The sequence below is a fragment of the Hemitrygon akajei genome, chromosome 2 (assembly GCF_048418815.1).
Source record: "Hemitrygon akajei chromosome 2, sHemAka1.3, whole genome shotgun sequence".
Lineage (NCBI taxonomy): Eukaryota > Metazoa > Chordata > Chondrichthyes > Myliobatiformes > Dasyatidae > Hemitrygon > Hemitrygon akajei.
The window spans coordinates 29,254,188-29,281,574 of record NC_133125.1 but is presented as its reverse complement, the minus strand read 5'-3'; the positions used below and the strand labels follow the sequence as shown (position 1 = coordinate 29,281,574).

At 40.0% G+C, this 27,387-nt stretch overlaps 1 protein-coding gene across 3 annotated transcripts in view; it reads right to left on the bottom strand.

Annotated features, from left to right (window-relative positions):
* The window catches only part of srfbp1 (serum response factor binding protein 1), a 191,250-nt gene that overhangs the window by 78,738 nt on the left and 85,125 nt on the right, over nucleotides 1-27,387 (bottom strand). For all 3 annotated transcript variants that reach the window (XM_073069255.1, XM_073069265.1, XM_073069286.1), the window contains exon 3: nucleotides 10,290-10,362. In XM_073069255.1, the coding sequence (XP_072925356.1) occupies nucleotides 10,290-10,362 (73 nt within the window). The remainder of the gene's footprint in view (nucleotides 1-10,289; nucleotides 10,363-27,387) is intronic.

Genomic DNA, 27,387 nt, shown 5'->3' with positions numbered 1-27,387 from the left:
AGCAACACACACAAAATGCTAGAGGAAATCAGGTCAGGCAGCATCTATGGAAATGAAAGAACAATCGACATTTTGGACCGAGACCCTTCTTCAGGACTGGAAAGGAAGGGGAAATATATTAAGCTGTCTTAGTTGTCAATGTAAATAACAAACTTCATTATGTTTTGATGTACATGTGATGAATAAATTTGAATCTGCATCTGAATCATTGAGGGAAAGTCACTGATTAAGCAGCTGAAGATGATTGGATGCAGAACAGAAACCTGCGATAATCCTGCAGCGTTGTGCACAACAACCAGCTTCCTTTGTGCTTGGTATGAATTCAACTAGTGCAGGGTTTTCTCCCCGATTCTATTGACCCTAATTTATCAAGGGCACCATGCTGCGATACTTGATCCAATGCTGCCTTGATGTTGAGGGGGAGTCAGCTCTGTTGCCCATGATGGGACCAAGACTGTAATATGGTCAGGAGCTGAGTGACTTTGGAAAACCCACCCTGAGCTCTTGTGCGCACGTTGATGCTAAACAGACATCACTTAAATGAATCTACTGATCACCCCCTCTATTATTTTGCTGATGGTTGATAGTAGACTTAAGGGGCAGGAACTGGCTTTGTTGAATTTGTCCTGCTTCTTGTAACCAGAACATACTTGGACAATTTTCCACATAATTAGGTGGATGCCACCATTGGAACGCTTGGTCAAGCGTGTAGCAAGTTCTGAAGCACACGTCTTCAATACCATTGCCAGAGTGTTCTCAGGATGTACTCAATGCATTCAACAATATCATGTGGTGTGCATTAGATTGGCTGAAGACAAGCATGGATCATACTGGGAGCCATTTGCACTTTGGGCTGAAGATGTTTCTACTGTCACTTTTGCTCCGATGTGTTGGGTTCCCTCATTGTTGAAAATGGGAGATATTTATGGTACCTCCTCCTTTACTGAGTTGTTTTAATTGTTCACCACCATTAAAACTGGATACAGCAGGACTGCAGAGTTTAAAGTTCAATGTTCAAGTTTAATTATCATTCAACCACACATTAATACAGCCAAATGAAACAGCGTTATTCCAGGACCAAAGTGCAAAACACAGTGCCAACAGTCACACAGAGCACAAAGCATATATTAGTTAGCAAGTATATACAAGACATCAGTAAAATACAGTCACACAAAAATTGTATATAGCCCAAGACCCTAAGCCATGAATGTTGCAGAAATCTGCATGAAAACACAATAGGTTTGCCTTCTGTTGAGTGAACACTAGGGGGACAGCACAGACTCCAGCTTGGATACCATGCCACACTGCCTCGAGTGGGGTGCAACAATTCTGATGCCCCTCTCCTAGGCTGTAATCCGGCTTCACCGTGGCTTGAGACCTAGTCTTCGCTATGACCAGGGCCATGCAGCTCCTCCACCAATAAATCAGTGAATTGGACTTGCAGTATTCTACGTTAACAATTTCTAACAAGATCTTGTAATCGCAAGAAAAGCGACTAAGATAACTCACTGTTCTGTTACACACTTCCTTCGCACACTGACACCTCTGATGCAGGCAGCGGCACAATCCCCACCAAGTACAGCACTTTCAGTTTCTCCACCAATGAGCAATTCGCAGATAGGGTAGATCTGCAGTACTTTAAATTTTTAATGTCCAGCAGAGCCTTTCTATCATAAAATATACATTTAAAAAGGACAATAAGACCTCTGGTTGACTCTGTAGAAGCCAATGTGATCGAACACATTGCCATCTTACCAGAAGATCTGAACTGCTATATCTCTTAGACCTGAACTGTTGGCTTAGTTCTGCCATTCCATGCTGTTTATGTTATTTGGCATGCAAGTTAATGTCTTGTAGTTTCAGCAACTTGATCACTCACTCTGAGGTATGGCTCGTACTGTTCTTAGCAAACCCTCCTGAACACTTCCTTCAACCAGGGCTAATCCACTGGTTTCATGGTGATGGAGTTGAGAATACGGTTTCAGTTTGGTGGTGGGGTCCTATAGTGCTTCATGGATATCCCGTGCCAATTTGCTAAGTATGTTCGCAGCTTGTCTCATTTAGCATGACTGCTATGCCATATGACAAGATGAAGTGTGCTTTCACTGTGAAGGTATGATCTCATCACGCCAGGAACTGTGTGGTGGTCAAACCTAACGACAATATTGTGGACATATGAAGGTAGATTGGTGAGAAATTTCATGGATTTGGAGACAATTTTTAGGACTCCCAAGATATTTTATTTGCTCACTGTACGACAGTACCGTGGCTTCTGCTGGCTCTTTCCTGCAAGTGGAATAGGACATGGCCAAGGATGGAGATGGTGGTGCCTAGGATATTGCTTCTAAGGTATAATTCTGTCAGGCAGTTATTTGATTAGTCTGTGAGATAGCTCACCCAATTTTGGCAGAAGATCCTAGAGGTTGGTAAGGAAAATGTTTCAGTGTCAAAAAGGCAGTTTTCCACCCCAATGTTATTTATAGCGCCTAGGGTCAATTCTGGGTGATCTATACAGTTTATTTCTTTGCAACCCTCTACAACTTTATTACAAGTGAATAAGACCATAAGACATAAGAGCAGAATTAGGCTATTCAGCCCAACGAGTCTCCACCGTTCCATCATGGCTGATCCTGGATCTCACTCAACCCCAGACACCTGTGTTCTCACATCCTTGATGCCCTGACCGATCAGGAAACTATCAACTTCTGCTTTATATATACCCACGGACTTGGCGTCTACCATGGTCTGTGGCAGAGCATTCCACAAATTTCGCTACTCTGTAGCTATAAAAAAAATCCTCCTTACCTGTTCTAAAAAGTCGCCCCTCAATTGTGAGGCTATACCCTCTAGTTCTGGATACCCACACCATAGGAAACCTCCTCTCCACATCCACCCTGTCTAGTCCTTTCAACATTCGGTAGGTTTCAAAGAGATTCCCCCGCATTCTTTAAATTTGTGCGATTATAGTCCCAAAGCTGCCAAATGCTCCTCATACGTCTATCCCCTTCATATTCCTGTAATCATTCTTGTGAACGTCCTCTGGACACATCCTTTCTGAGATATAGAGTCAAAACTATTGACAATACTACAAGTGCAGCCTGGCTAGTATCTTATAAAGGCTCAGCATTATCTCCTTGCTTTTATATTCTATGCCTCTTGAAATAAATGCCAACATTGCATTTACTTTCCTTACCCGACTCAACGTGTAAATTAACCTTCTGGGAATCTTGCATGAAGACTCCCAAATCCCTCTGCACTTCTGAGGTTTGAATCTTCTCCCCATTTAGATAATATTCAGCATTATTGTTCCTTTCACCAAAATGCATTATCATACATTTCCCCACAGTGAATTCCATTTGCCACTTATTTGCCCATTTTTCCAATGTCCAACTCCTGCTGCAATGACATTGTTTACTCAGCACTACCTACTCCTTCACCTATCTTTATATCATCTGCAAACATTGCTACAAAGTCATCAATTCCACTATTTAACTCACTGACAAGCAATGTGAATAGTGGTCCCAATACTGACCTGAGGAACACCATTAGTCATTGGCAGCCAACCAGAAAAGGCCCCCTTTATTCCCACGCACTGCATCCTGCCTCTCAGCCATTCCTCTATCCATGCCAGTATCCTTCCTGCAACACCATAGGCCTGCTGTGCCATTTTCAGGTGAGACCTACGAATATGCTATGGGTCTGGAGTCATGTGTGTTATGTGCAAAGACCCTTATTTCTAGCTTTAAATCTGTGGCTGAGAAGAAAATATTTTAAATGGGGAAAGATACCCTTGAAGGGAGATCTAATGAAATTAATTTGTAAATTTCAGAGAATAACTGACTAAATAGTTAAAGATGAAATCTTTGCAGTGACGGTGGGAGTTGGAACAAACAGAACAATATAGTCTCTGTGGGCTGGTGGCCACCTGTTCTGTATGATGACTTGGTGATTATTTTAAATGTGTTTCCTCCCTTTATCACAACAGCCACAGAAACAAACTATTGACATTATCTTTGTTGAAGCATTTCATCAAGCTTAAGATTTTTGGGTTGGAAAAGATAGTTTGAGGAAAAGTATTTCTTAATTACTGGAACTTTTGCTTGAGAAGTGGAGATTTTAGTCACCAACATAATATCTGCATCTTCTATACAAATTTGAAAAAATAAGTGGTATGTAACTCTTCTAGATCTCTGCTGAAGCTTCCTAACAAAAACTAATGTGTAAATAAGTTCATCAAATCAGATTCAAAACTGTAGGAAAAATAAATACTTCAGAATAAATTTACTGGCATCTTCCAGGTTTCCCATAACTTAGATTCCAACAATATTAAAATAATTTGCTACCTAACACAGAAAAGGACAAGCCTCTAAGAATTTCAATTAAATTTACGCTGGAAAGGTTTCTAAACAAACACACACTTTCATTGTCCAGAAATTTTATTACTTCAGCCCATCAACCTCTGAACTATTTCAACTACAAAACTCAATCCACTGGTAAAAAAAATCTATCGGGAATCCCATGAAAAAGTCAGGTTTGTAATCAAATTGCAAAACCAGACATGGCTTTAATGAGGCAGAAGTCCAATTTTAAATTTCATACTAAGATTATGAAACATTTGCTGATAAAGATGTCACCTCACAGACTTCTTTATCATTCATTCATAATTGCTGCCCCTTAACTGAAATCCCAAATTTTAGTCATATTTGTGTAAAACTCCATTAAACAAATTCTGATGCACAAGGCACTGATTTCCAATCAACAACAAAATCTTTATTTGGTTTTATTTACAGTGGGGAACAAAGGGTGAGAGGACAGTCAAAAACAGGAAGGAATGAAAAAAGATGTATGGGATGGCTGTGGGAAGAATGGCTGTAAAGAAACTAACAGTTGGGGTTGAGGACAGAATGTGCCTTAATAGAGGAGCCAAAAGATACTTTGAGGTGGAGGTGGTGTGTTTCCTGTGTCTTGGAACTTCATTCTAAATTTGCTTGCTTTACCGTCTGGCCAAGAGTATAGCAAGTATTACTCAGTGTTACAAAGGCCAATCTTTTTAATATACTGACTATTCTACCTTGCTTGTGCTAGAACACTTCAGTATGATTGACTTGTTAACCATTTCTCTAATTAAGGAAACCATATTTTAAGCTGTGCAGTGACATGTTATCGTCACCTAGTTTAGCAGTTTTGCTGCATCTTAATATCGGTGCTTTCCTATTCAGAGCAAACAAACTTTACTTCACTGAATTTTAATATTTATAAAGACAGCATGATTATAATAGCAGAAGTAGTGAACTCTAGAAAGCAAAGCTAAATTAACAAATAACATGAGTCAGAAGTGTCAAGTTGAAATGTTTTCTTGACCTTCTCCTGAAGATCCCACCATGACCGACAATAATCTTCTGTCAACTTGATTCACTCAATAAATGGCTGAATGCAGAAAAGATTATTATTGGTCTCAACATCAAGCTATAGAAGAATTTCTATTTCTAAACCAACTTTGTATTTAGTCAAGCTCCAACTTTGTAACTTAAATAGCAATACACAATACTGCTCAGAATATGACACAACTACAAAAGCTGGCCAAACCCAACTAGGATAATTAGCTCAATTACTGGGAAAGTGACGAAAGCAGCCATCAAAGAAATCAAAAAGTGGCCTGTGTGCTAGCATTTGATTTTGGAACTTACATCTAGATGTGTAATATATACTCGGTGGCCACTTTATTAGGTACAAGAATGGAAACCTATGTGGTAGTCTGCTGCCGTAACCCATCCACTTCAGGGTTTGACATGTTGTACATTCAGAGATGCTCTTCTGCACACCACTGTTGTAATGTGTGGTTATTTGAGCTACTATCATCTTCAAGTCAGCTTGAACCAGTCTAACCATTCTCCTCTGATCTCTCTTATTAACAAGGTGTTTTAGCCCAAGAACTGCTGCTCACTGGATGTGTTGTTGTTTTTAAAAAAAACGCACCATTCTTTGTTAACTTTAGAAACCGTTAAGTGTGAAAATCCTAGATCAGCAGTTTCTGAGTTACTCAAACCACCCCGCTTGTCACCAACAATCTGTCCACAGTCAAAAGTCACTGAGACCTCATTTCTTTTACTATATATGGCAGGAGTTAAAAATGTAACGATTTCACTACTTCAACAAGTTAAGAATTACAAAGAATTTTAAAGTATGGAAATCATCTTGGATGTTACGAGGAAAATGAAGATTTGGAGGATGCAATATTTGATAGTATTGTAAGAAGGCAGCCATTATCTACACGAGACATCAGCACTGATTTTATCCATTTACAATTAATCAAAAGGACATGGCAGCATATGCTGAGCTCCTCCATCCATAATTATTAGGAACTTACTTTATCAACCAATTTCCATATGCATAAATATCCATTCCTCACTACTACTGGCACACTATGGCAGCATATTAATTTAAAAATGCATCCATTGCGATAATTTGATTTTTAAAGTCTACTTTACAAACTTGTAATCTTTATAACCAGAACAATGAGGGCAGGAGGTGCAAGTTCACCTCCCATGTTCAAAGTTCCAATTTTAAATGTCTAAAACCATCTCAATTTCTCTCATTAATTGCTGGTTTAAAATCCTTATCTAGTCAGCATCACTACAATTGCTGAATTTGGCCTGTTCACATCATGATGATGAATACGTATAATCCAAAATGCCATTTTTGTCATTATTACTATTTTTTTCTGCAGTTGACTTTAATTATCAAAGATTATGAAATAAACAATCTCGATCCATATTTTCTAACTATATTACCAAAATGCTTTGCCAACTTTGTCCTAATGTTGCAGTCAGTTTTGTTCCTCTCCTGTGGCGCCCCTGCTGCTTCCACACTAAATTTATCTCCAATATGTTCAACATTTGCAGGATTGGTCTTGCCAGTATTCCTGACTTTTGGACTCCAATAATGCTGAAACATTTTCAACTGAGTCATGTGGCTACTTTTTATCTTCTGTTAAATAACTTAAGAAACAAAAATAGCTCTCCAAACCACTATATACAAAAAGGGTAACCTGCCTGTCATTGGCAAATATGATAATATTTGTGAAACTCTATGTTCTTTTCTAACTACAAAACATCTGTCTTGCCATCATAAACATTAGATTTCAGAGAGAAAACAAAAAGCAAGATCATAGTGTTCCCATGAATCATTTTGTCTCTGGAAAATAAAACTGAAGACCTCAGAGCAAGATTGCTGTACCAGAGAGGTATCAAGGATTGCTGTGTTTTATTTATTTCATGGAGTCTTGGCTATCTCTTGCCATTCTGGATGCAGAGATACAGCTCACTGGCTTCACAATTCACCAAGACAGAACTACTGAATCTTTCAAAGGTGGAGGAGGTGGAGAAGTGGAGTATGCTTTATGATCAACTCCTCATGGTGCACAAACGTAGCAGTTCTGTCCCAGTACTGCTTACCCAACCTGGAACATCTAGCTATCAAGCATCATCCATTTTATCTGCAGCAGGAGAATTTTGCCATCATGTTGGTAGCTGTGTATATTCCACCTCAGGTTCATGTCAAAATAGCTCTAGATGAACTGAGCAATGCAATCACCAAGCATGAAGCAATCAATCCTGATGTCTTTCCCATCACTTTGAGGGATTTTAACCAGGCCAGCTTGAAAAAAAGTCTCTAAGTAATTATCACCAACACATCGCTTGTGGAACCAGAGGAGCCAAACACCAGATTATTGTTATACTATTATCAAGAATGCTTACTTTACCATCCCACACCCAAACTATGGAAAACCTAATCACCTGGCTGTATTTCTACTCCCCGAGTAAAGGCAGAGACTGAAGATTGCAGCACCAGTGGGGGGAGGGGGGGGGGGAGTGCTTACAGGACTGCTTTGAGTCAGTGGACTGGACAGTATTCAGGGATTCATCTTTAGAGTCTGAATGAAGTTGTCACTGACTTCATTAAAACCTGTGTGGAACAGTATGTGCCTATAAGAACATACCATACATAGCCATATCAAAAGCAGTGGATGAACCAGAAGATTTGTACTCTGCTAGATCTGTGGCATTCAAGTCTAATGATCCAGGAGTATACATGGAAGGCAGGAACGACTTACGAAGGGCTAACTCAAGAGCAAAAAAACAATTCCGATGGAAGTTGGAGGCAGAATTGAATGCACTTTGCATTATGAAAAAGAATAAAATACAATTACAAGGATCCCTGCAGCTTCCGGTTACCCTGTGATCTGTGTCGGAGGCTTTCAAGAGGGTGTATCATTGCAAGGTGATAGACCCCAATGGTGTACCTGGTAAGGCTCTGAAAACCTGTGCCAAACTGGCGGGTGTGTTCAAAGACATTTTCAATCTCTCTTTGCTACAATCAGAAGTTCCCACCTGCTTCAAAAGGGCAATAATTATAGCAGGGCACAAGAAAAGTAGTGTGAGCAGCCTTAATGACTATCATCCAGTAGCACTCACATCCACAGTGATGTGCTTTGAGAGGTTGTTTATGGCTAGAACCAACAAGAACCTGGACCCGCAGCAATTTGCCTATCACAACAACAGGTCTACAACAGGTGCAATCTCATTGGGTCTTCACATGGCCTTGAATCAACTGAACAAGACTGCTGTTTATTGACTTCAGCATTTAACACAATCATTCCTACAGATCTGATCAAACAGCTCCGAAACCTGGGCCCGTGCCTCCCTTTGCAATTGGCTCCTTAACTTACTCACTGGAAGATCACAGTCTGTGCATATTGGAAATAACATCTTGACCTAATGGATAATCAAACACTGATGCACCGAAAAGATGTGTGCTTAGCCCACTGTTCTATTCTCTCTACAGCATGCCTAGGCACAGCTCAAAACTCATCTGTAAATTTGCTGACAACATAACTATTGTTTGCAAAATTTCAGATGGTGACAAGCAGCAAGATATACCAACTAGTGGAGTGGTGTCACAGCAACAACCTTGCACTCAATGTCAGTAAGACCAAGGAATTGAATGTGGACTTCAGAGAGGGCAAGACGAGGGAACACACACCAGTCCTCATTGTGGGATTAGAAGTGGAAAGGGTGAGCAATTTTAAGTTTCTGGGTGTTAACATCCATGACGATACATTCCTGGGACCAATATATCAATGCAGTTACAAAGAAGGCACAACAGGCTCGAAATAAGCTGCAGAAAGATGTAAATTCAATCAACTCTACCGAAGGCACTCGCCTTCCAAGCATCCAGGATAGTTTCAAGGAACATTCCATTTAGGAATCAGATGGCAGACTTAAAAAGGTGTTTGAAATCTGGACCAGTGCCTGAGGAGGTGAAAAGGCATGTACTGTACTCTTGCAAAATTTAGTTAGACATTTCAAACACAGAAGGCATGGGCTGAATGCTGGAAAACAGGAACTTGGAGATAGGTACTTGATAGCCTACACAGATAAGGCAGGATAAAGGGCCCATTTCTGTGCTCTTTGACTCTGTGACTCAAACAGTATATCATATGATACCTACCATTCCCAAAGATTTAAAGATACAAATGCGAAGTCTCATAATTCACATATTTTGGACTGTTGACATGGAATTCAAAATAGTCTTTTTTCTTTGATGTACACAGAATGAAATAATGAAAAGGAAAATGGCTCAAATAAAAGTGGAATTTTTAACATTCTTGAAATGAAGTGTACTTTTTGATGGAAAAACAGGAAAAAGCTGTAGATCAAGTAGTATTGCGGGGAGAAAAACAGAGTTAAAACTTCAAGTCAATAATATTTCATCGTAACTGGCAAAGAAAACAAGTGTTTGAAGTTGCAGAGGGGAAGTGGCCTAAAGAAGAAGGGAATGTCTATTTAAAGTGGAAACCAAGAAAATGTAATGATGATGCCATCTAAGGCTGATGAATTACATGCAGTATTTCAAAAATTCTTCACATCAGAACAACTTTTAAAAAAATGCTCTATCACAACAATTTTTACTGAATTCCCTCAAAGAAACATTTGCACAGACTGCTGCTGTTTCATTGGTTGAGTGGAAAGGGCTTTCCTACATAATATTGTGAACCTTTGGAATTCTCTCATCTGGAAGCTGGAGGCTAGATTGCTTGAGGCAGTAAAGTGGAGGCAGATAAATTTTTGAAAGTTCAGTGAAATCAAGGCTGTGGGGAACTGGCACACAAGATGAACTGAAGCCTGAGTGAATCAGCCATTAAAAAACTAAATAGCAGAGCTGCCTGGAGCAATCAGGTAGCCTGCTGTTATCCTAATGCTGTTGTGTTTTTATACACAACCAAATACCTTCATTGTGTGGATGTCCTCCAATAATCTTTCTGCACGTCGCAGATTCTTCGTTATAGCATCCTGTGTTCCTCTGTAAACATAAAAATATGTAGTTAGATATGTGTTAATTAAGCAAATTTAATTTCTAAAAATTCAGATTCTCACATAAAAATATTATTAACAACATTGTAGTGGAAATAAAAGTGTAATTTCTGCATATCAAGTCTGCATCCACCTTTTTTTTCAATATATCAAGTGAATCACGTCATCCTACTGCAACCAGCACTTATCAAAATAAATACATCTCATTAAATGGATTTTGCTTTTGAAATTTGAAAAAAATCCTAGTTACATAGCATTCAAGAAATTAATCACCATACAAAACAACAAAATGCATTTCTAAAGATCAGTCAGAAACAGGTGTAATATCACTGGCCTAATGTCATGGAGTATGTTGTTTTGTAGCAGCTGTACAGTGGAATACATGTGGCCTCCGTCGGTCGTAGTCGACCATGGGTACTGCGCCTCTGGTAGTCACTGGTTTGTTGAGGAGTGTCGACTGTGGCTTTTGAGGCCGATCCTGGAACTGTAGGCTCTGCCACAGTTACTGCATGTGTAGGGCATCGTGGAATTGTTGTCCGCTGTGCTCTCCGCTCCTCAAACTAACTCAGGATCACTCTTTTGTCTTGCTCTAGGTGTTGCTGAAGAGTACCTCACCATTTGTTGCAGTCATCTGTTGTATCCTCTCAGCACTCTGTGTTGATTTTTAAGGCTTTCATGTTGCACTTGCAGAGGTCCTTGAAGTGAAGCTGGAGTCTACCAACATTCCTCTTGCCTGTTGCTAGTTCTCCGTAGAGGATGTCCTTCAGCAGTCTACCATCCTTCATACAATGGATGTGGCCCAGCCAGCGCAGTCTGTGCTGTCTTAAAAGCGTGAACATTGTGGGAAGTCCAGCGCAGGAGTGGACCTCAGAGTTTGGGACTTTATCTCTCCAGGTAATGCCGAGGATGCCGTGAAGGCTGCACAGGTGAAAACTATTGAGTTTCCTCTCCTGTTTGGAGTAGATGGTCCAAGTCTCGCTACCATACAGGAGGGTGCTGATAACACATGCATTGTACAAGGCAGTTTTGGTCTTTGTAGCGAGTTTTGGATTCTCCCAGACCCACGAGGAGAGTCGAGCAAGGATCAATGTTGCTTTGCCAATACGCCTATTGATTTCAGCATCGAGGGAGAGAGTGTGGCTAATGGTCAACCCCAAGTATGTGAACTCGTGGACCACTTCTAGATCATAATTGTCGATGGTAGTGACTGGTGTCACCACTACGTTCTGGGAAAGGACATTTGTTTTCTTTAGGCTGATGGTAAGCCCAAAGTCCTTGCATGCCTTAGAGACGCGGTCCATGATAGCTTGTAGTTGCTGTTTGGTGTGCGAGGTTATAGCAGCGTCATCGGCAAAGAGCATGTCACGTATTAAGATCTTTCGCACCTTTGTTCTTGCTCTCAGGCGCGCAGGGTTGAACAGCCGCCCATCAGACCTGGTGTGCACGTAGATGCCTTCTGTGGACATCCCAAACGCATGCTTCAATAGCATAGAGAAGAAGATGCTGAGTAACATTGGGCCAACACACATCCTTGTTTGACTCCACTACGAATCGCGAAGGGTTCTGATGAGCTGCCATCATACTGAACAGTACCTCTCATATCATCATGGAATGACTGGATGATACTTTAGAGTTTCTGAGGACAGCCGATCTTGAGGAGAATCTGAAAGAGCCCATCCCTGCTGACAAGGTTGAATGCCTTGGTCAAGTCAATGAAAGCGACATAGAGGGTTTTCTGTTGTTCCTTGCACTTCTCCTGGAGTTGACGGAGTGAGAAAATCATGTTGACAGTTGACCTCCTTGTGTGAAAACCACATTGGGACTCAGGGTAGACTCGTTCTGCCAGAGTTTGTAGGTGTGCCAGAGCTACATGAGCAAAGATTTTGCTGACAGTACTCAGGAGGGAGATACCCCCGTAGTTGTTGTAGTCGCTCCTATCACCCTTGTGACGATTTACAAAATGACGATTTTGGAGTCGCGCATCATGTGGTACAGCTCCTACCTTCCAGCACTGACAGAGGACCTTGTGTAAAGGTTGGAGGAGTGAGCTCTTGCAGTGTTTCATCAGGTTTGCAGGAATCCCATCATTGCCAGGAGCTTTCCCTGGAACATTCAAACAGCAGCTGTGACAGGCAACATCAGATTGATGTATGATGGTATCAAGAAGGCCCTTGGCCCATCGCAGAGCAAGACAGCACCCATGAAGTCAACCAGCAGTGAAATAATCACCGATAAATCAAGCAGATGGAACGCTGGGTAGAACACTACTCTGAGCTCCACTCAAGGGAAAATGTTGTTGTTAGCTTAGCCATTGATGCCATCAATTGTCTACCAGTCATGGATGAACTCCACTCTGTACCAACCATTGAGGACCTCAGGAATACATAATAAATACCTATAAATTACAATAATATATACACAAAACAGTTTGTGAATGCTTGCTGAAGAAGATCAACAAAACTGGACTCCCTGGTAAATTTAAGACATGGTTGTACCAACATGCTCTTCTGCCAAGGCAGCTCTGGTTTTTTACGGTATGCTAGTTCCCTATGCCCACTGTGGAAGGCATCAAGAGGAAAGTAAACAAGCACCTGCAGAGGTGGCTGGGGAACCTCCCCAAGTTTTTCTTCAGTGGGGCTCTACATAAGATCAGGCCAGCTACAACTCCCGTTGTCATCAGTAGTGGAGGAGTTCAAAGTGGCAAAGTGTAGAGTTATGTTAGCACTGAGGAACTCTGATGACAGACTAATAAACCAAGCAGGAGTCACAAAAAGATCAGGCCAAAAGTGGGCACTAACTTAGCCACAGAGCAGGCATTAGTCAGCCATAGAGGGTTCCAGGCAAGGTCGGAATGGCGGTTGCTGACTGTGCTGGGACTTGATGTAAAGGGTAAGAACCAAACAGCTTGCAAGATGGGGGAGGAAGCAGAAAGAGCCTCTTGCTGTATATTGAGCAGGCGAAAGAGTTGAGCTGGAAGTCAGCAGCAGACGGGCAGTGACTTAGCCGTCACTACTGACCCACCAGCTGGAGAGTGCGGTGGTTAAGGGTCGAAACACTATGAAGTTGAGCACCACCCAACATGTGCTCCTGGCTACAGGCTATGGTTACCTCATCAGGTAATTGTAAAGAGCAAGCCGGTGTATGATGAAAGCAGCTAACTGATTTTCTGCATTAATTACTCCTAAACTGTGGTCTGATCTTCATTTCAGTCACAATAACAGACAAACACAATCTGCTTAAACTAATAACACAAACAATTGTACTTTTCATGTCTTTATTGAACATGTTGTTTAACCATTCACAGTTCAGACTGGATAAAGTATGCGAACCCTTGTATTTATTTATTTATTTTTGTTAGTTTATTTATACATTTTCTACATAGCTACAGATTAAAAAACCCTGGATCAAAATGAAGAACATTGATACAGTGCAAAAATAAACATACAATAATAATATGATACAAAGAAAGATAATTGAGAAAGCACCCAAATTGAAGACATGTAAAATTAGTATCCTCCCCAAGCCCCGCAACAAAAAAAAACTCCAGACCAACCACAACACAATATAGAGAATATAAATCAGGACAATCAAACCCCCAAAACAGTAAATACACTTAGCAACAGAAGATATTAATGCCTACTACAAAAAAAAAGGAGCTGAAAGCAAGGGACTGGAAAAAAACCTTAGTTAAGAGGAAGGTTATGAAAGTACTCAATAAAAGGTCCCCAGACTTTATGGAACTTTAAATCCGAATTAAGGACTGAATAATGAATTTTTTCAAGGTCTAAGCAGGCCATAATGTCGTTAAGCCATTGAGCATGTGTGGGCGGGGCAACATCTCTCCATCTAAGGAGGATTAAACGTCTAGCCAGGAGAGAGGCAAAAGATAATATTCGACACTTAGTCGAACTCAGACGTAAATCTGTCTCACCCCAGAAACGGAACAAAGCAATTAAAGGGTTAGGTTCTAGGTGGTGATTCAGAATATACGATAACGTTATGAAGAAATCTTTCCAACATTTCTCCAAGCTAGGACAAAGCCAGTGCATATGAATGAGAGAGGCCTCGCCCCTTTTGCATTTATCACAAAGCGGACTGATGTTAGGGTAAAACCGAGATAATTTGGATTTAGACATATGGGCTAAATCTTAAACTGTAAAAGGCAATGGCGAGCACAAAGAGAGGTTGAGTTAACCGATTTGAGAATCGAGTCCCAAGTCTCATCGGATAAGGAGGTATTTAAATCATGCTCCCATGCCATTTTAATTTTATCCACAGGGGCACGTCGTAGGGCTGCTAATTTATCACGAATAAATGATATTAAACCTTTACCTAGTGGATTAATAGAAAGAAATAAGTCCATAACATTTTTCTCAGGCATTTCAGGGAAGTTAGGGATTAGAGGAGTAATAAAGTGTCTAATTTGGAGATATCTAAAAAAATGAGCATTAGGCAGATTGAACTTAGCAGAGAGCTGTTGAAAAGAGGCAAAGCGATTATCAATAAAAAGATCTTCAAAATGTCTAATGCCCTTCCTATACCAATCATGGAAGGCTGAGTCATACGTAGTAGGTAAAAAAAAGGTGATTATGTATGGAACCCATAAAATTTCCTAAACTGAGCCCATATACGCAAAGTGTCTCTGACAAGAGGATTAACTATTAATCTGGACAAACTACTAGGGAGTACAGAGCCGAGAAGTGCAGAGATAGATAATTCTTTAGTGGAAATCAACTCCATTGCCACCCAGTTAGGGCACTCGGGTTGGCCATGGAAAAAAGACCAAAAGGTAGCACAACATATATTGGCTGCCCAATAATATAAATGAAAATTAGGTAAAGCCATGCCACCCTCTTTTTTAGATTTTTGGAGATAAACTTTGTTAATTCTAGAGCGCTTATTCTTCCACAGATATAACAAAATAATAGAGTCTAAGGAATCAAAAAAAGATTTAGGAATAAAAATTGGGATTGATTGAAATAAATATAAAAGTTTAGGGAGAACATACATTTTAACAACATTAATATGACCTACCAAAGACATAGAGGTGACCATTGTAACAGACTCTGTTTAATAGTATATGAAAGATTGGCAAAATTTTCACGAAAGAGATCTTTAAACTTCCTTGTGACTATAATCCCAAGATAAGTAATTTGATTGTGGACTACTTTAAAAGGGAGATCACAAAATGTTAATTCTTGTGCTTCTTTATTAATTGGGAGAAGTTCGCTCTTATGTAAATTAAGTTTATATCCAGAAAACTGGCTAAACTGGTCAAGAAGTGAAAACATTGGAGGTAAGGATGTAGATGGATTTGAAAGAAAAAGTAATAAGTCATCAGCATAAAGAGAAACTTTATGCTCAACACCCCCTCTCCAAATCCCGGTCAGTTCAGGACAATTTCGAAAAGCTATTGCCAAAGGTTCTATAGCCAAATCAAAGAGAAAGGGACTTAAAGGGCATCCCTGACGGGTGCCACGTTTGAGGTTAAATAACTGGGATTTCTGAGAATTAGTTAAAAACAGAGGCAGTAGGACACAAATACAGCAATTTGATCCAAGAGATAAAACTTTGACCGAAGTCAAATTTTTCTAAAACTGCAAAAAGGTAGTTCCACTCTATACGATCAAATGCTTTCTCCGCATCAAGGGAAATAACACATTCAGGAATCCCAGTTGGAGGTGAATATAAAATGTTAAATAAATGCCAAATGTTAAAAAAAGGAAGACGGTTTTTAATAAAACCAGTTTGATCATCAGAAATAATAGAGGGGATAACAGTTTCTAATCTATAAGCCAAAACTTTGGCCAAGATTTTAACATCAACATTAAGCAATGAAATCGGCCTATACGAGGAACACTCTGTTGGGTCTTTACCCTTTTTTTAATAAAAGAATAATAGAAGCCTCATTGAAAGAGGGTGGCAATTTGCCGTAGTTAAACAAGTCAGATAATACTGAAAGTAACTGAGGGGAGAGAAGTGAAGAGAATGATTTATAGAATTCTACGGGGAACCCATCAGGTCCAGGAGATTTCCCTGAGGACAATGCAGAAATTGCAGAAGATATTTCTTCTGATGATATAGGCGCATTGTTTGGCTTTAAAATCAGATGAAAGCGAAGGAATATTCAGATTATTTAAAAAATGATCGATAGAGATATTGTCATTCAAAGATTCAGAGGAATAAAGTCGAGAATAGAAATTTTTAAATGCGTCATTGATTTCTAAGTGATCCGATGTAAGGTCTCCATTGTCCTTCCGGATCTTTGTAATATGTTGTTTGGCTTTGGAACGCCTCAGCTGATTGGCTAGAAATTTACCAGATTTGTCACCATGAATATAAAAACGACTCTTACTTTCAAGAAGTTGGCGTTCGACAGGTTGAGTGGACAGAAGATTAAATTTAGTTTGAAGTTCGACACGTTTCTTGTATAGTTCAAGATTCTTAGTTTGAGCATACAGTTGATCCAATTCTTTAATCTGATTAATGAGGTCTAATCGATCTGCACAGGACTTTCTATTAAGATTTGCTGTATAGGAGATTATCTGGCCCCTCAGATATGCTTTCATGGCATCCCAGACAATCTGGGATGACACTTCAGGTGATGTATTGGTGTTAAAATAAAAGGTTATCTGATCCTTGATAAATTTTAGAAAATCATCATCCGATAGTAAAGTCGAATCAAACCGCCAGTGTTTATTCCTCTGAGGAAGGCCAGGAAAATTTAAGGACAGAGTAATTGGGGCGTGGTCAGAAATCAGTATACTCTGATAATCACAAGAATAGACAAATGGAATGAGTTGATTGTCGAGTAAGAAGTAGTCAATTCTAGTAAAGGTATGGTGAACATGTGAAAAAAAAGAATAATCTCTCTCAGTAGGATGAAGGAAACGCCATATATCAGAGATACCATAATTAGAGAGAAACGATTGAATAGCTGAGGCAGATTTAGTAGGTAGTCTAGTAACAGAGGACGATCGATCCAAACTAGGATCTAATCAACAATTGAAATCACCACCCAGTATAAGAGAGTATGAGTTTAAGTCTGGTAGTGAGGAGAAAAAACATTCAAAAAAATTAACATCATCAAAATTGGGGGCATACATGTTTGCTAGTACAACTTTAGTATTATATAGTTTACCAGAAACAATAACAAAACGGCCATTTGTATCAGATATCTTATTATGGAGTTCAAAAGGAATATTTGAGTTAATAAGGATGGAGACCCCCCTAGCTTTGGCAGCAAAGGATGAATGAAAATGCTGACCCGCCCACTTTGACAAAAGCCGGGAGTTATCAGAACAACGAATACGAGTTTCTTGAAGGAAAGCAATGTCTGCTTTGAGTTGTTTAATATGTGAGAAGACCTTCCTTCTTTTAACAGGGTGATTCAATCCCTTTACATTCCAGCTCACAAATTTAAGTGTATTAACCATTATCAATTGTTAGTGCGTAGAAGGCAGCAGGCATATAAAAAGTCAAGCAGTACAATAACAGTCTGGAAGCAAAAATGTAAACATAGATTCGTAGAATCAAAACAGAAACATGTCCTGAGTAACAAAGGAAAGCAAAGGAAACAGTGAGTAGTGTTGGAACTGGAGAACCCGCCCCAGCCTCGCAACCCAAAACTAGACGGCTACCAAAAAAAGCAGCTAACTCTACCAAAAAAATTAACCCAAATATGACTTCCAGTTCTGTGTCATTAACAACAGTTCCGTATAAATACTATAGCAAATGGTAACTAGCTTATGCACTAGAAAACATAACAAATAGGAACAGCTTCAGCAGAAGTGTGAGACTTAATACAAAGAAAATCAAAAGAAAACCAGAACTAACTTACCCGTGAAAAATTATAGAAGATTAAAAGAAAAAAAAGTGAGGGAGAAAAGAGGAAAATTCTAGATTCGAAAAGAGTACTTATCAACCATTTACAGAAAAAAAAAAGCAAAACTTAAACTATGAATCAACCAACAGGGAGGCCTTCAATAAAAACTCCCAACCTCCAAAACAAGTTAAAAGTCAATTGTAGATCTCTATAAATAAAGTCATACAAGAATACAATAGATTGCACAAGTACAATCTAAACGTCCGCAGGGAAACATTGAACTCGGATTATCTATTTAGAAAGAACGCACCAAGTCCAGGGAGAGATTGTCTACAGCCCTTAGAGTCTCAATAGATAATGTCTGAATTATTCAAGTACAGTCTGAGTCAGGAAAAAAAGTAGCTTTACTACGAGAGGTACTTATCCACCATTTTAGAAGGTCAGACCGGGTTCCTGAGGAGACGGGATAGCTGGAAGACTTCCGACAAATGCTTCAGCATCCTTCACTGATTTAAACCACTTATATTCTCCAGTAGTAAGCGTAATTCGCAGGTTGGCTGGATTGCGGTCTAAAACCACGATCAAAAAGCACTTTCATTACACCTTTAAACTCAACGCGCATCTTCAGAACCTGGGGGGCAAAACCCTCCACAAAACGAATGACTGTATTTTGAAAAGCAAAAGTACCTCTGCGGCGTGCCTCCATCATCAAACGTTTTTTCACCTGGTATTGGTGAAAGCACAAAATTACCAGCCGTGGGCGGGAACCCAGAGTTGCACGGGGAACGTAGATCCTGTGTGCCCTTTCAAGCTCAGGTGGAGTCCGAAGAAATTCTTTCCCAAAAATCTCACAGAGAAAATCGGAAAAAAATTTCACAGGAGAGCCCTGTTCGGTGGCCTCTGGCAAACCAAGAATTCGTAGATTGCAACGTCTGCTACGGTTTTCAAGATCCACCATTTTGGAAAAAAGCTTACAAATCTGCTGCTCCAGGCTGGAGCAGAGGGTTTCCAAATATTGGGCACGGCGTTTTAAATTCTCAGAAGCCGAGTCGATGCAAGATAAATGTTCGGCATGTTCGTCCACTCTAGCGTTGATCCGATCCAATTTGACATCCAGCTGGTTGAAAGAAGTTCTAAATTCCTTCAAAATATCTTGTCGATGCTGTTCCAAAGCAGCGAGAATGTCAACTGGCAAAGTTGAAGACATTTCTTTTTTCCCGGTTTTAGTACTTTTGTTAGACATTGTAAGATAGATGTGTTCGCAGGCAAGTAAGAGAAACCTAATAAAATACCTAACTAAGGTTTAAGAATGGAGACATATAGTGCAAAGGTAAGAAAAATGACGGTGCAAAAGTTCGGAACAGCTAAACAGTCGCCATCTTGCCGGAAGTCTCCAACCCTTGTATTTATTAATTGGTGGAACTTCCTTTAGCAGCAATGATCTCCACCAAACATTTCCTGCAACTGCTGATCAGACTTGCACAACAGCAAGGAGGAATGTCAGACCATTCACTCTTGTGTTTCGGGTCAATGTCTTGTTGCATCATCCAACTTCTATTCAGCTTCAAGCAATGGACCGCTACCCTGACATTCTCCTGTAAAATGTCTTGATACAATTTTGAACTCATTGTTCCCTCAACAAATACTAGTAGCTTTGGCCCCGAGGTAGCAAAGCCTCTCCAAGCCATGATGCTCCTTCCATCACACTTCACAGTTGGGATGAAGTTTTGGTGCTGGTGTGCAGTGCCCTTTTTCCTCCAAACATAGTCCATGGTGCGCATTTTTGCCAAAAAGTTCAATATTTGTCTCATCTTCCCATAGAACATTGTCTCAGAAGTGTTGTGGAATATCCAGGTGGTCTTTTGCAAACTTGAGAGGTGCAGCAATGTTGTTTTTTTGGAGAGCAGTTGTTTCCTCCATCGTATCCTTCCATGAACACAATTCTTGCTCAGTGCCTTTCTTATAGTGGACAGAGACTTCAAGTTCTAGAGATTTCTGCAGGTCTTTTGCTGTTTACCTTGGGTTCTTCTTCACCTTCAGCATTGCACATTGTGTCCTTTGTGTGACCTTTGCAGTATACCCACTCCTAGGGAGAGTAGCAACAGTACTGAGTTTCCTCCATTTGTAGACAATTTCTCTTACGGTGGACTGATGAACACTCTGGTCTTTAGAACTGCTTTTGAAGCCTTTTCCTGCTTCATGCATCTCTACAATTCTTCATCTGAGGTCCTCTGAAAGTTGTTTTGATCGAGGCATGGTGCACATAAACAGATCTTTCTTAAAGAGTAGGCTCTGTAAGTAACCCAACTTTGTGCTTCTTTTTTATAGAGCAGGGCATCTCTACACCCACACCACCAATCTCATATCAAAAGCTTTTGTAGAAGGCATGACCCCAGGGGTTCACATACTTTTTTGAACCTGGACTGTAATTGTTTCAATGGTGTACCCAGTATTGACGAGAAGTAGTACAACTGTTTGTGTGTTAATAGTTTAGGTAGATTGTTTGTCTACTTAGTGACTCAGATGAAGATCAGACCACATTTTATAAGTAATTAATGAAGAAAACCAGGCAATCTCAAGGGGCTCATAAACTTTTTCTTGCAACTGTAATTGTAACATATAGTTTTTGTATGTGTATATATATATATATATATATGTAAGTACAGAATAAAAAGGTAGGAAAAGGGGTAGGAGGACTAGCTAGAAGGTGATGGGTGAAGCCAGGTGGTAGGAAAGGTAAAGGGCTGATGAGGAAGAAGTCTGAGAAGAGCAGATCTCGCTGACCTGCTGAGTTATTACCAAATAACATTAATTATACACTTTGAGATTTGTCTGCTTACAGACAGCCACAAAGCAAGAAACCCGAAGAACCAAATAAAAAGACCAAATCTACTGCGCAGAGCACGAAAAATTAAAAAAAAACAATCATGCAAATAATAGAAGTGATAATGTTCCAATCTAGACTGAGTGCTTAGATCTGCTCCCTGAAGCAGCTGGAGTAGGCTCAGTAGGTACAAGCCTCAGTCTCAGTAGCACAGAACCTGGAGCAGTTCACTGTCATGAGATGAATTAACATCACAGGACAGCGGGCTTGTGTAATGATATTAAGATTGTCCACGCACTGGGTAGTACCATCCTTTAGAACCTGGATCCCGGGTAGCAATATGCTTGGGTCACCTGGCCTGAAACAGTTCTCAATCTCAATAAATTGGCTTAGCTCTTGCAGCAATCCAACCTCCCATACATCTTCAGGTTTAAGAATGTCTCTCTTCAGGCTCCTGTACTGCCTCCTTGATGGTAGCAATAGGAAGAGGGCATGTCCTGACTAATTACGATGCTTAAAAATGGATGCCACCTTTTTGAGGATATCCTCAATGCTGGGGAGACTGGTGCCAATGATGAAGCTTACTGTTTGCAACTTTCTGCAGCTTTTCCCAATCCTGTGCAGTGATGCAACCAGTTGGACTCCCTGCAGCAGGGATCACCAACCTTTTTAGCACCATGGACCAGTATAATATTGACAATTGTTACGTACACATGACAGTGGTACCCTTGTCACGTGACTGGGGTTGAAGCTATACTGGACTTGAGGTAATGGTCTTGTGATGGTGGAGTGACATCATTTTCCTGCCAGGCAGAGGTCATGTGACAGGTTTTTTTTTAAAACAGGGTATAAAAGGAGGACCCCTCCCTGTGAGGAGGGGCAGTTCATGGCTGGATTTGCCATGTTGCCTTCATGCCACTGCATGATTTAATGTTATGACGCAGTTTAGTTGAAAGATGAAGTTTTATCTAATGCCTAAAGTTTAAAAGGTCATTGCCAGCAGTTTCTTTATAACACTGCTAGTTGAGAATCAGTGGAGAGTGAAGATCGGAGTTTGGGAGTTAAAAGATCGAGGAGAATCTATTTCGACGGTGCAAAAGGTTCGACCTTGTTTGATCTTTATTCGGAAGGAATTTGTTGACTGTTCTCATGTTAATCCCTGTGAATAATAGCAGAAAGGATTGGGAACAGTTTTGTAAAGGAAAGGTCAGTGCCTTTAAGCCGTTCCATTTCCATCTTCGTGGGAAAAGTAGCTTGACTGGGAATTGCAACAAAACGACGTGAAAGAGAATTTAAATCGTCTTAAAAAGTCTCTCCCTTAAATTGACTGTGAGCATTTTGAACTTTTGCAATACTACTTTGAAGAACTGTTTTTGCAACATCGCTTTAAGAACTGTTTAAGCTGCCGCACAGCAGCTGATTTCTGATTACGTTAGTGATTTGTTTACTTTTGGGGGGTTTGTTTTCAGTGTTTAATAAACGTGCTGTTTGTTATAAAAACCCCTGCCTAGCTCATATATTTATTGTTGCTTGAATCCGTAACACAATATTCTTGCAGACCGGCCGGGGGGGGGGGCACGGTGTGGGTGTTAATATCGAGTGGAATATAGGTGATAAATCAACTTAAGTCACTTATAAATGACTAATACACTCAATTTCATTTCTAAAAGGGTTTATCTAATGAATTTAATATTAAACACACAGTGCATATTTTCCTCGCATGAACATAGTGATAAGTCAGGAGGTCCCCATACCGGGGCAGCGGCAGTCGCAGTCCGGAGACAGCGACCGACCGAGCGAGGAGTGTGATAGGACGTGTGTCCATCCCTCTTGTAGGTAGGTAGGATCTATCAGCCAACGAAAGTCTGGCTCGAGGGATGACTTTCAGGAGATTGCAATGAAGTAGCTGCTCTGCTACTTACGAAACCCTGAGCCCAAATGAGGTCGACTGCAAATACTTTAGCACTGGGTTCCCCACCAATATTCGGTGTGCTAAACAGGTTTAGAGGCGGTGCCCATCAGTCCATGCTCCAGGCCAGTAGCAACGGCACTTCTCGCCGGCCGCGCAAGGTGGCCGATTACCCCAGACCAACCAGTGATCCCTAACATGAGGGTATCACTGCGCTTAGGCGACTGATGACCTCACATGGGTAATGACCTTGCATGTGTTCAAGTTCAACAGTGGGCATGCCAGGGAATGAGGAAAGGTGCAGTTGACTCATATCACCAAATCATATCATTTCCTCACGGTCCAATAGCACATGCTTTCCGGCCCGGTGGTTGGAGACCACTGCTCTACAGTACATCTGCAGAAATTTGAGAACGTCTTTGGTGACATACCAAGTCACCTCAAACTCCTAACAAAATACAGTCACTGTCATGCTTTCTTTGTAACTGCATTTGTACGTTGGGCCCAGGTTAGATCTTCAGAGAGCTGACAGCCAGAAACCTAAAACTTCTCACCTTTTCCATTGCTGATCTCTCAATGAGGACTGGTATGTGTTCCCTTTCTGAAATCCACAATCAATTCCTTCTTCTTACTGATGTTGAGTGCAAGGCTGTCGTTTCACCACCACTCAACCAGCTGATCTATCTAACTCCTGTGTGCCTCTTCAAAAGCTTAGAGACATCTGATACAACTCCATGTCTGATCTTCTTTACCCAAATTCTGGGAACAAAATCTGCTAAGATTTGTAATACCATTTGAAAATCTAAACCAGCTTTTCTCAGTCTTTTTTCCCTGGAACAGATTCTCAGCCACAGAACATTACAGCACAAAAACAGGCCTTTTGTCCCTTCTTGGCTGTGCCAAACTATTTTTCTGCCTGGTCCCACTGACCTGCACCTGGACCATATCCCTCCATACACGTCATCCATGTACCTGTCCAAGTTTTTTTTTAAATGTTCAAAGTGAGCCCCCATTTACCAATACATCTGGCAGCTGATTCCACACTCCCACCACTCTCTGTGTGAAGAAAATCCCCCTAATGCTCCCTTTAAACTTTTCCCCCTTCACCCTTAACCCGTGTCTTCTGGTTTTTTTCTCCCCCAGCCTCAATGGAGAAAGCCCACTTGCATTCACTCTATCTATACCCATCATAATTTTATATACCTCTATCAAATCTCCCCTCATACTTCTACACTCCAGGGAATAAAGTCCTAACCTATTCAAACTTTCTCTGTAACTCAGTTTCTCAAGTCCTAGCAATATCCTTGTAAACCTTCTCTGCACTCTTTCAACCTTACTAATATCCTGTAACTTGGTGACCAAAACTGCACACAATACTCTAAATTCGGCCTCACCAACGCCTTATACAACCTCACCATAACATTCCAATTCTTATACTCAATACTTTGATTTATAAAGGACCAAAAGCTACCAAAAGCTCTCTTTACGACCCTATCTACCTGTGACGCCACTTTTAGGGAATTTTGTATCTGTATTCCCAGATCCTTCTGTTCGACTGCATTCCTCACTTGTATGTTCTACCTTGGCTTGTCCTTCCAAAGAGCAATAACTCACACTTGTCTGTATTAAACTCTATTAAATTCAAGGAACCCTTGAAATAATTTTCAGGTCTCAGGGAACCCCTGCAGAAAAGTTGTTATAACAACAGCTCATGGCACGTTAACATGATCAGTAAACTGTAGATGTGATAATCTAAAAATAATTGTCAATGCCTCTTTTGAATAGAGAATGAATTTTAGCCAACCTTTCTTTGTAAAAGATATTTAAGCTTAGATTATCTTTCTTAAAATTATTTTTTTTTCTTTCATAAATTTTAAAAACTCAGTAATGAAAACTAATTAATTTCTCAATTCTGGATTGAACTTGAGATAAGAACACAGATGTCACTTCAACTGAAATGAGCTGATTTCTATCCTTGCACCTTATGCTTGTCAAACAAGAAAAAGTTTGCTCACACAGTTGAATACCGCAAAATATGAATGGTAGGATATTCTTCTTTCATAGAAATCCAGAACTTGTAAAGGGGCAGGTCAGTAAATCTCATATTTAGTGCATGATCACAGTGCAGTTCACGGACGTCTTCCTCTTCTCACAAAGTCAAGTTCTCAGGCTGAGCAGAAGATTCAGAGAAAGGGCCTCTCACCCGGTCATATCCTTGTGTATAAGGGAGGAAAAATACTGTTCAATTTTGCTTTGCAGTTCTTCCAGGTGGTTTTCAATACGACTCGAGTCTTTCTGATAAGCCTTCTTTACTCTCAAGCCCACCCAAGCAGCAGTGGAAATATTTCAAGATTTCCTTTTGCAACATAATTTTTCCCAAAGATTCAGTTTCCTTTTAAATCCAAGAATTTTGTCACTTGAAGTCAAAACATATTCTCCAGGGCCTTGCAGAGACTTGTTCAACTGGTTTACATGATGAAAAATGCCTGTTAAATATTAAGGCTAGTTTCTGCAGCCATTCTTCATTTTCAAAGCAGTCACCAAAACCTGACATACTATTTTCTTGAAAGTATTCCTGCAGTTCACCTTTCAGTGAACTTTTCAATTTTGTGTCATTTCAATTTTGCTGGAGCCATTGCTACATTTATATGTTGCTTGCCACAGACTAGGCACAATGGAATAAACAACTTGGATCACCAGTCCATGTAAAACCCATTGATAAGTAGTTTTCATTGTAAAGGAGGACTGTTTTTGAGTCCACTATTGCACTAGTGCAGTGAAATGACGAAAATTGTAATTCTCCATCATTAACCTCATCAGAATTGCCTGTGGGCCAAAGCCTAGAATCCTCCTCTTCCATCTCACACCTCCTCTTCAAAAAAAAATCACCACACTGAGCCATCTTTAGAATGAAAATTTCCCTCCAATTTTCAACTACACCATTGGTGTGTTTGCTCCCATAAACCATTTGACGGTACATCAGAGCAAGTTGGGGGAGATAATTCAAGAGAGAGAGAGGCTGATGTCACAGCCCAAGTTGGGCTAGTAATGCTCGGAAAATGCACTACACACTGCTCATCAGCCTACTGTCCTCCCGTCTGTGCAATATAGCGCCCACCAATTATTAACAGCCTCACCTATCTCACGTCAAAAACTGAAAATGGGCTCAACCAAATCAACTTGGTCTAAACTGCTCAGTTACTGCCCACTAGGGTGAGTGCAAGCATCAAGCGATGTAAGAAGTTCAAAAAAAAATGTTTTTTTTAAATGATGATCTCTCATGGAACCCTAGGGTTTTACTGAACCCTGGTTGAGAAACCCTGATCTAAGCGATGTTAATATTCTGTTACATCTGTAAACCACAAGCAGACAAACTACATTATTTACTGTACATTCCAGATAGTTATTGTCATTCCAGATTGTGAAATTCTGACTATTGTGAGGTCACATTGTGGTTCAATTGGTAAAATAGAACCTCCAGTTTCAAATTCATGGGAATTAATAACTTATTCATAAAATTCTCATTGCTTTCCTCTTCCTCCTTCTATTTTCCCTGCCCTTGTGATTTCCTATAACCTTTTGATCAGTGGTCATTCAAGACTACCCTTGTACTCAACCCCAATTTTAATTGTTCTACCATTGGTGGCTGTGACCTTCACTTAGTAGGACCATAGGCTTTTCCTTTTAAAGTAAGATTACATTTTGTAAGGGGCCTAAGTCAGTTAAGTAATGGTTCTAAGTCAGATCTAACTTCTACCTCAAAAATTTGTTGACAATATTCTTTTGTCAACTGTATAATCTAAGTTTAATAAACATTCAGATGGAACCCTTGAAAAATTTGGATTTGGGGATTGGGCAACACTAACATCTTGGAAAGATTGAGCTGATCTATGTTATTATTATACTGTATAGCTTAAAACATATATTTAATTTATATTCTTTCATAGAACACATAAGCAAAAGCAAATAAATATATCGCAGATTATAACACAGGCAAAATATCAAACCAACTTAAACAACTCCACAGAAAGTTAATGAACATACTGCTCTCAACTACTTCAATTCCTCACTAAAATACTGGATAGAGAAATTTCAAATAATCAAACCCAAGGCCTATACACAACTCAAAAATAAACAAAGATTAATTTTATATAGCACTTTGCGATATCTCAGGTAAAGCTTTACAGCTAATTAAACACTTTTGAAATGTGTTCACCATTGTAATGTAAGATAGCACAACAGTTAAAAAGTCCCACAACCAAATATAATAATGATCAGGTTACTCTGAGTCACTAGGAACAATGCTTCTGCTCTTTCTTGAAATGGAGCTTTGAGATTTTGACCTCCCAAAATGGCATGCTCTATGAGGCAGTATACTGAAGTGCATCCTATATTTTGCAGTCACGTTCTTGATAGGGTCATGGCTCAGGTTAAACTGCTACACTGGCTCATTCAT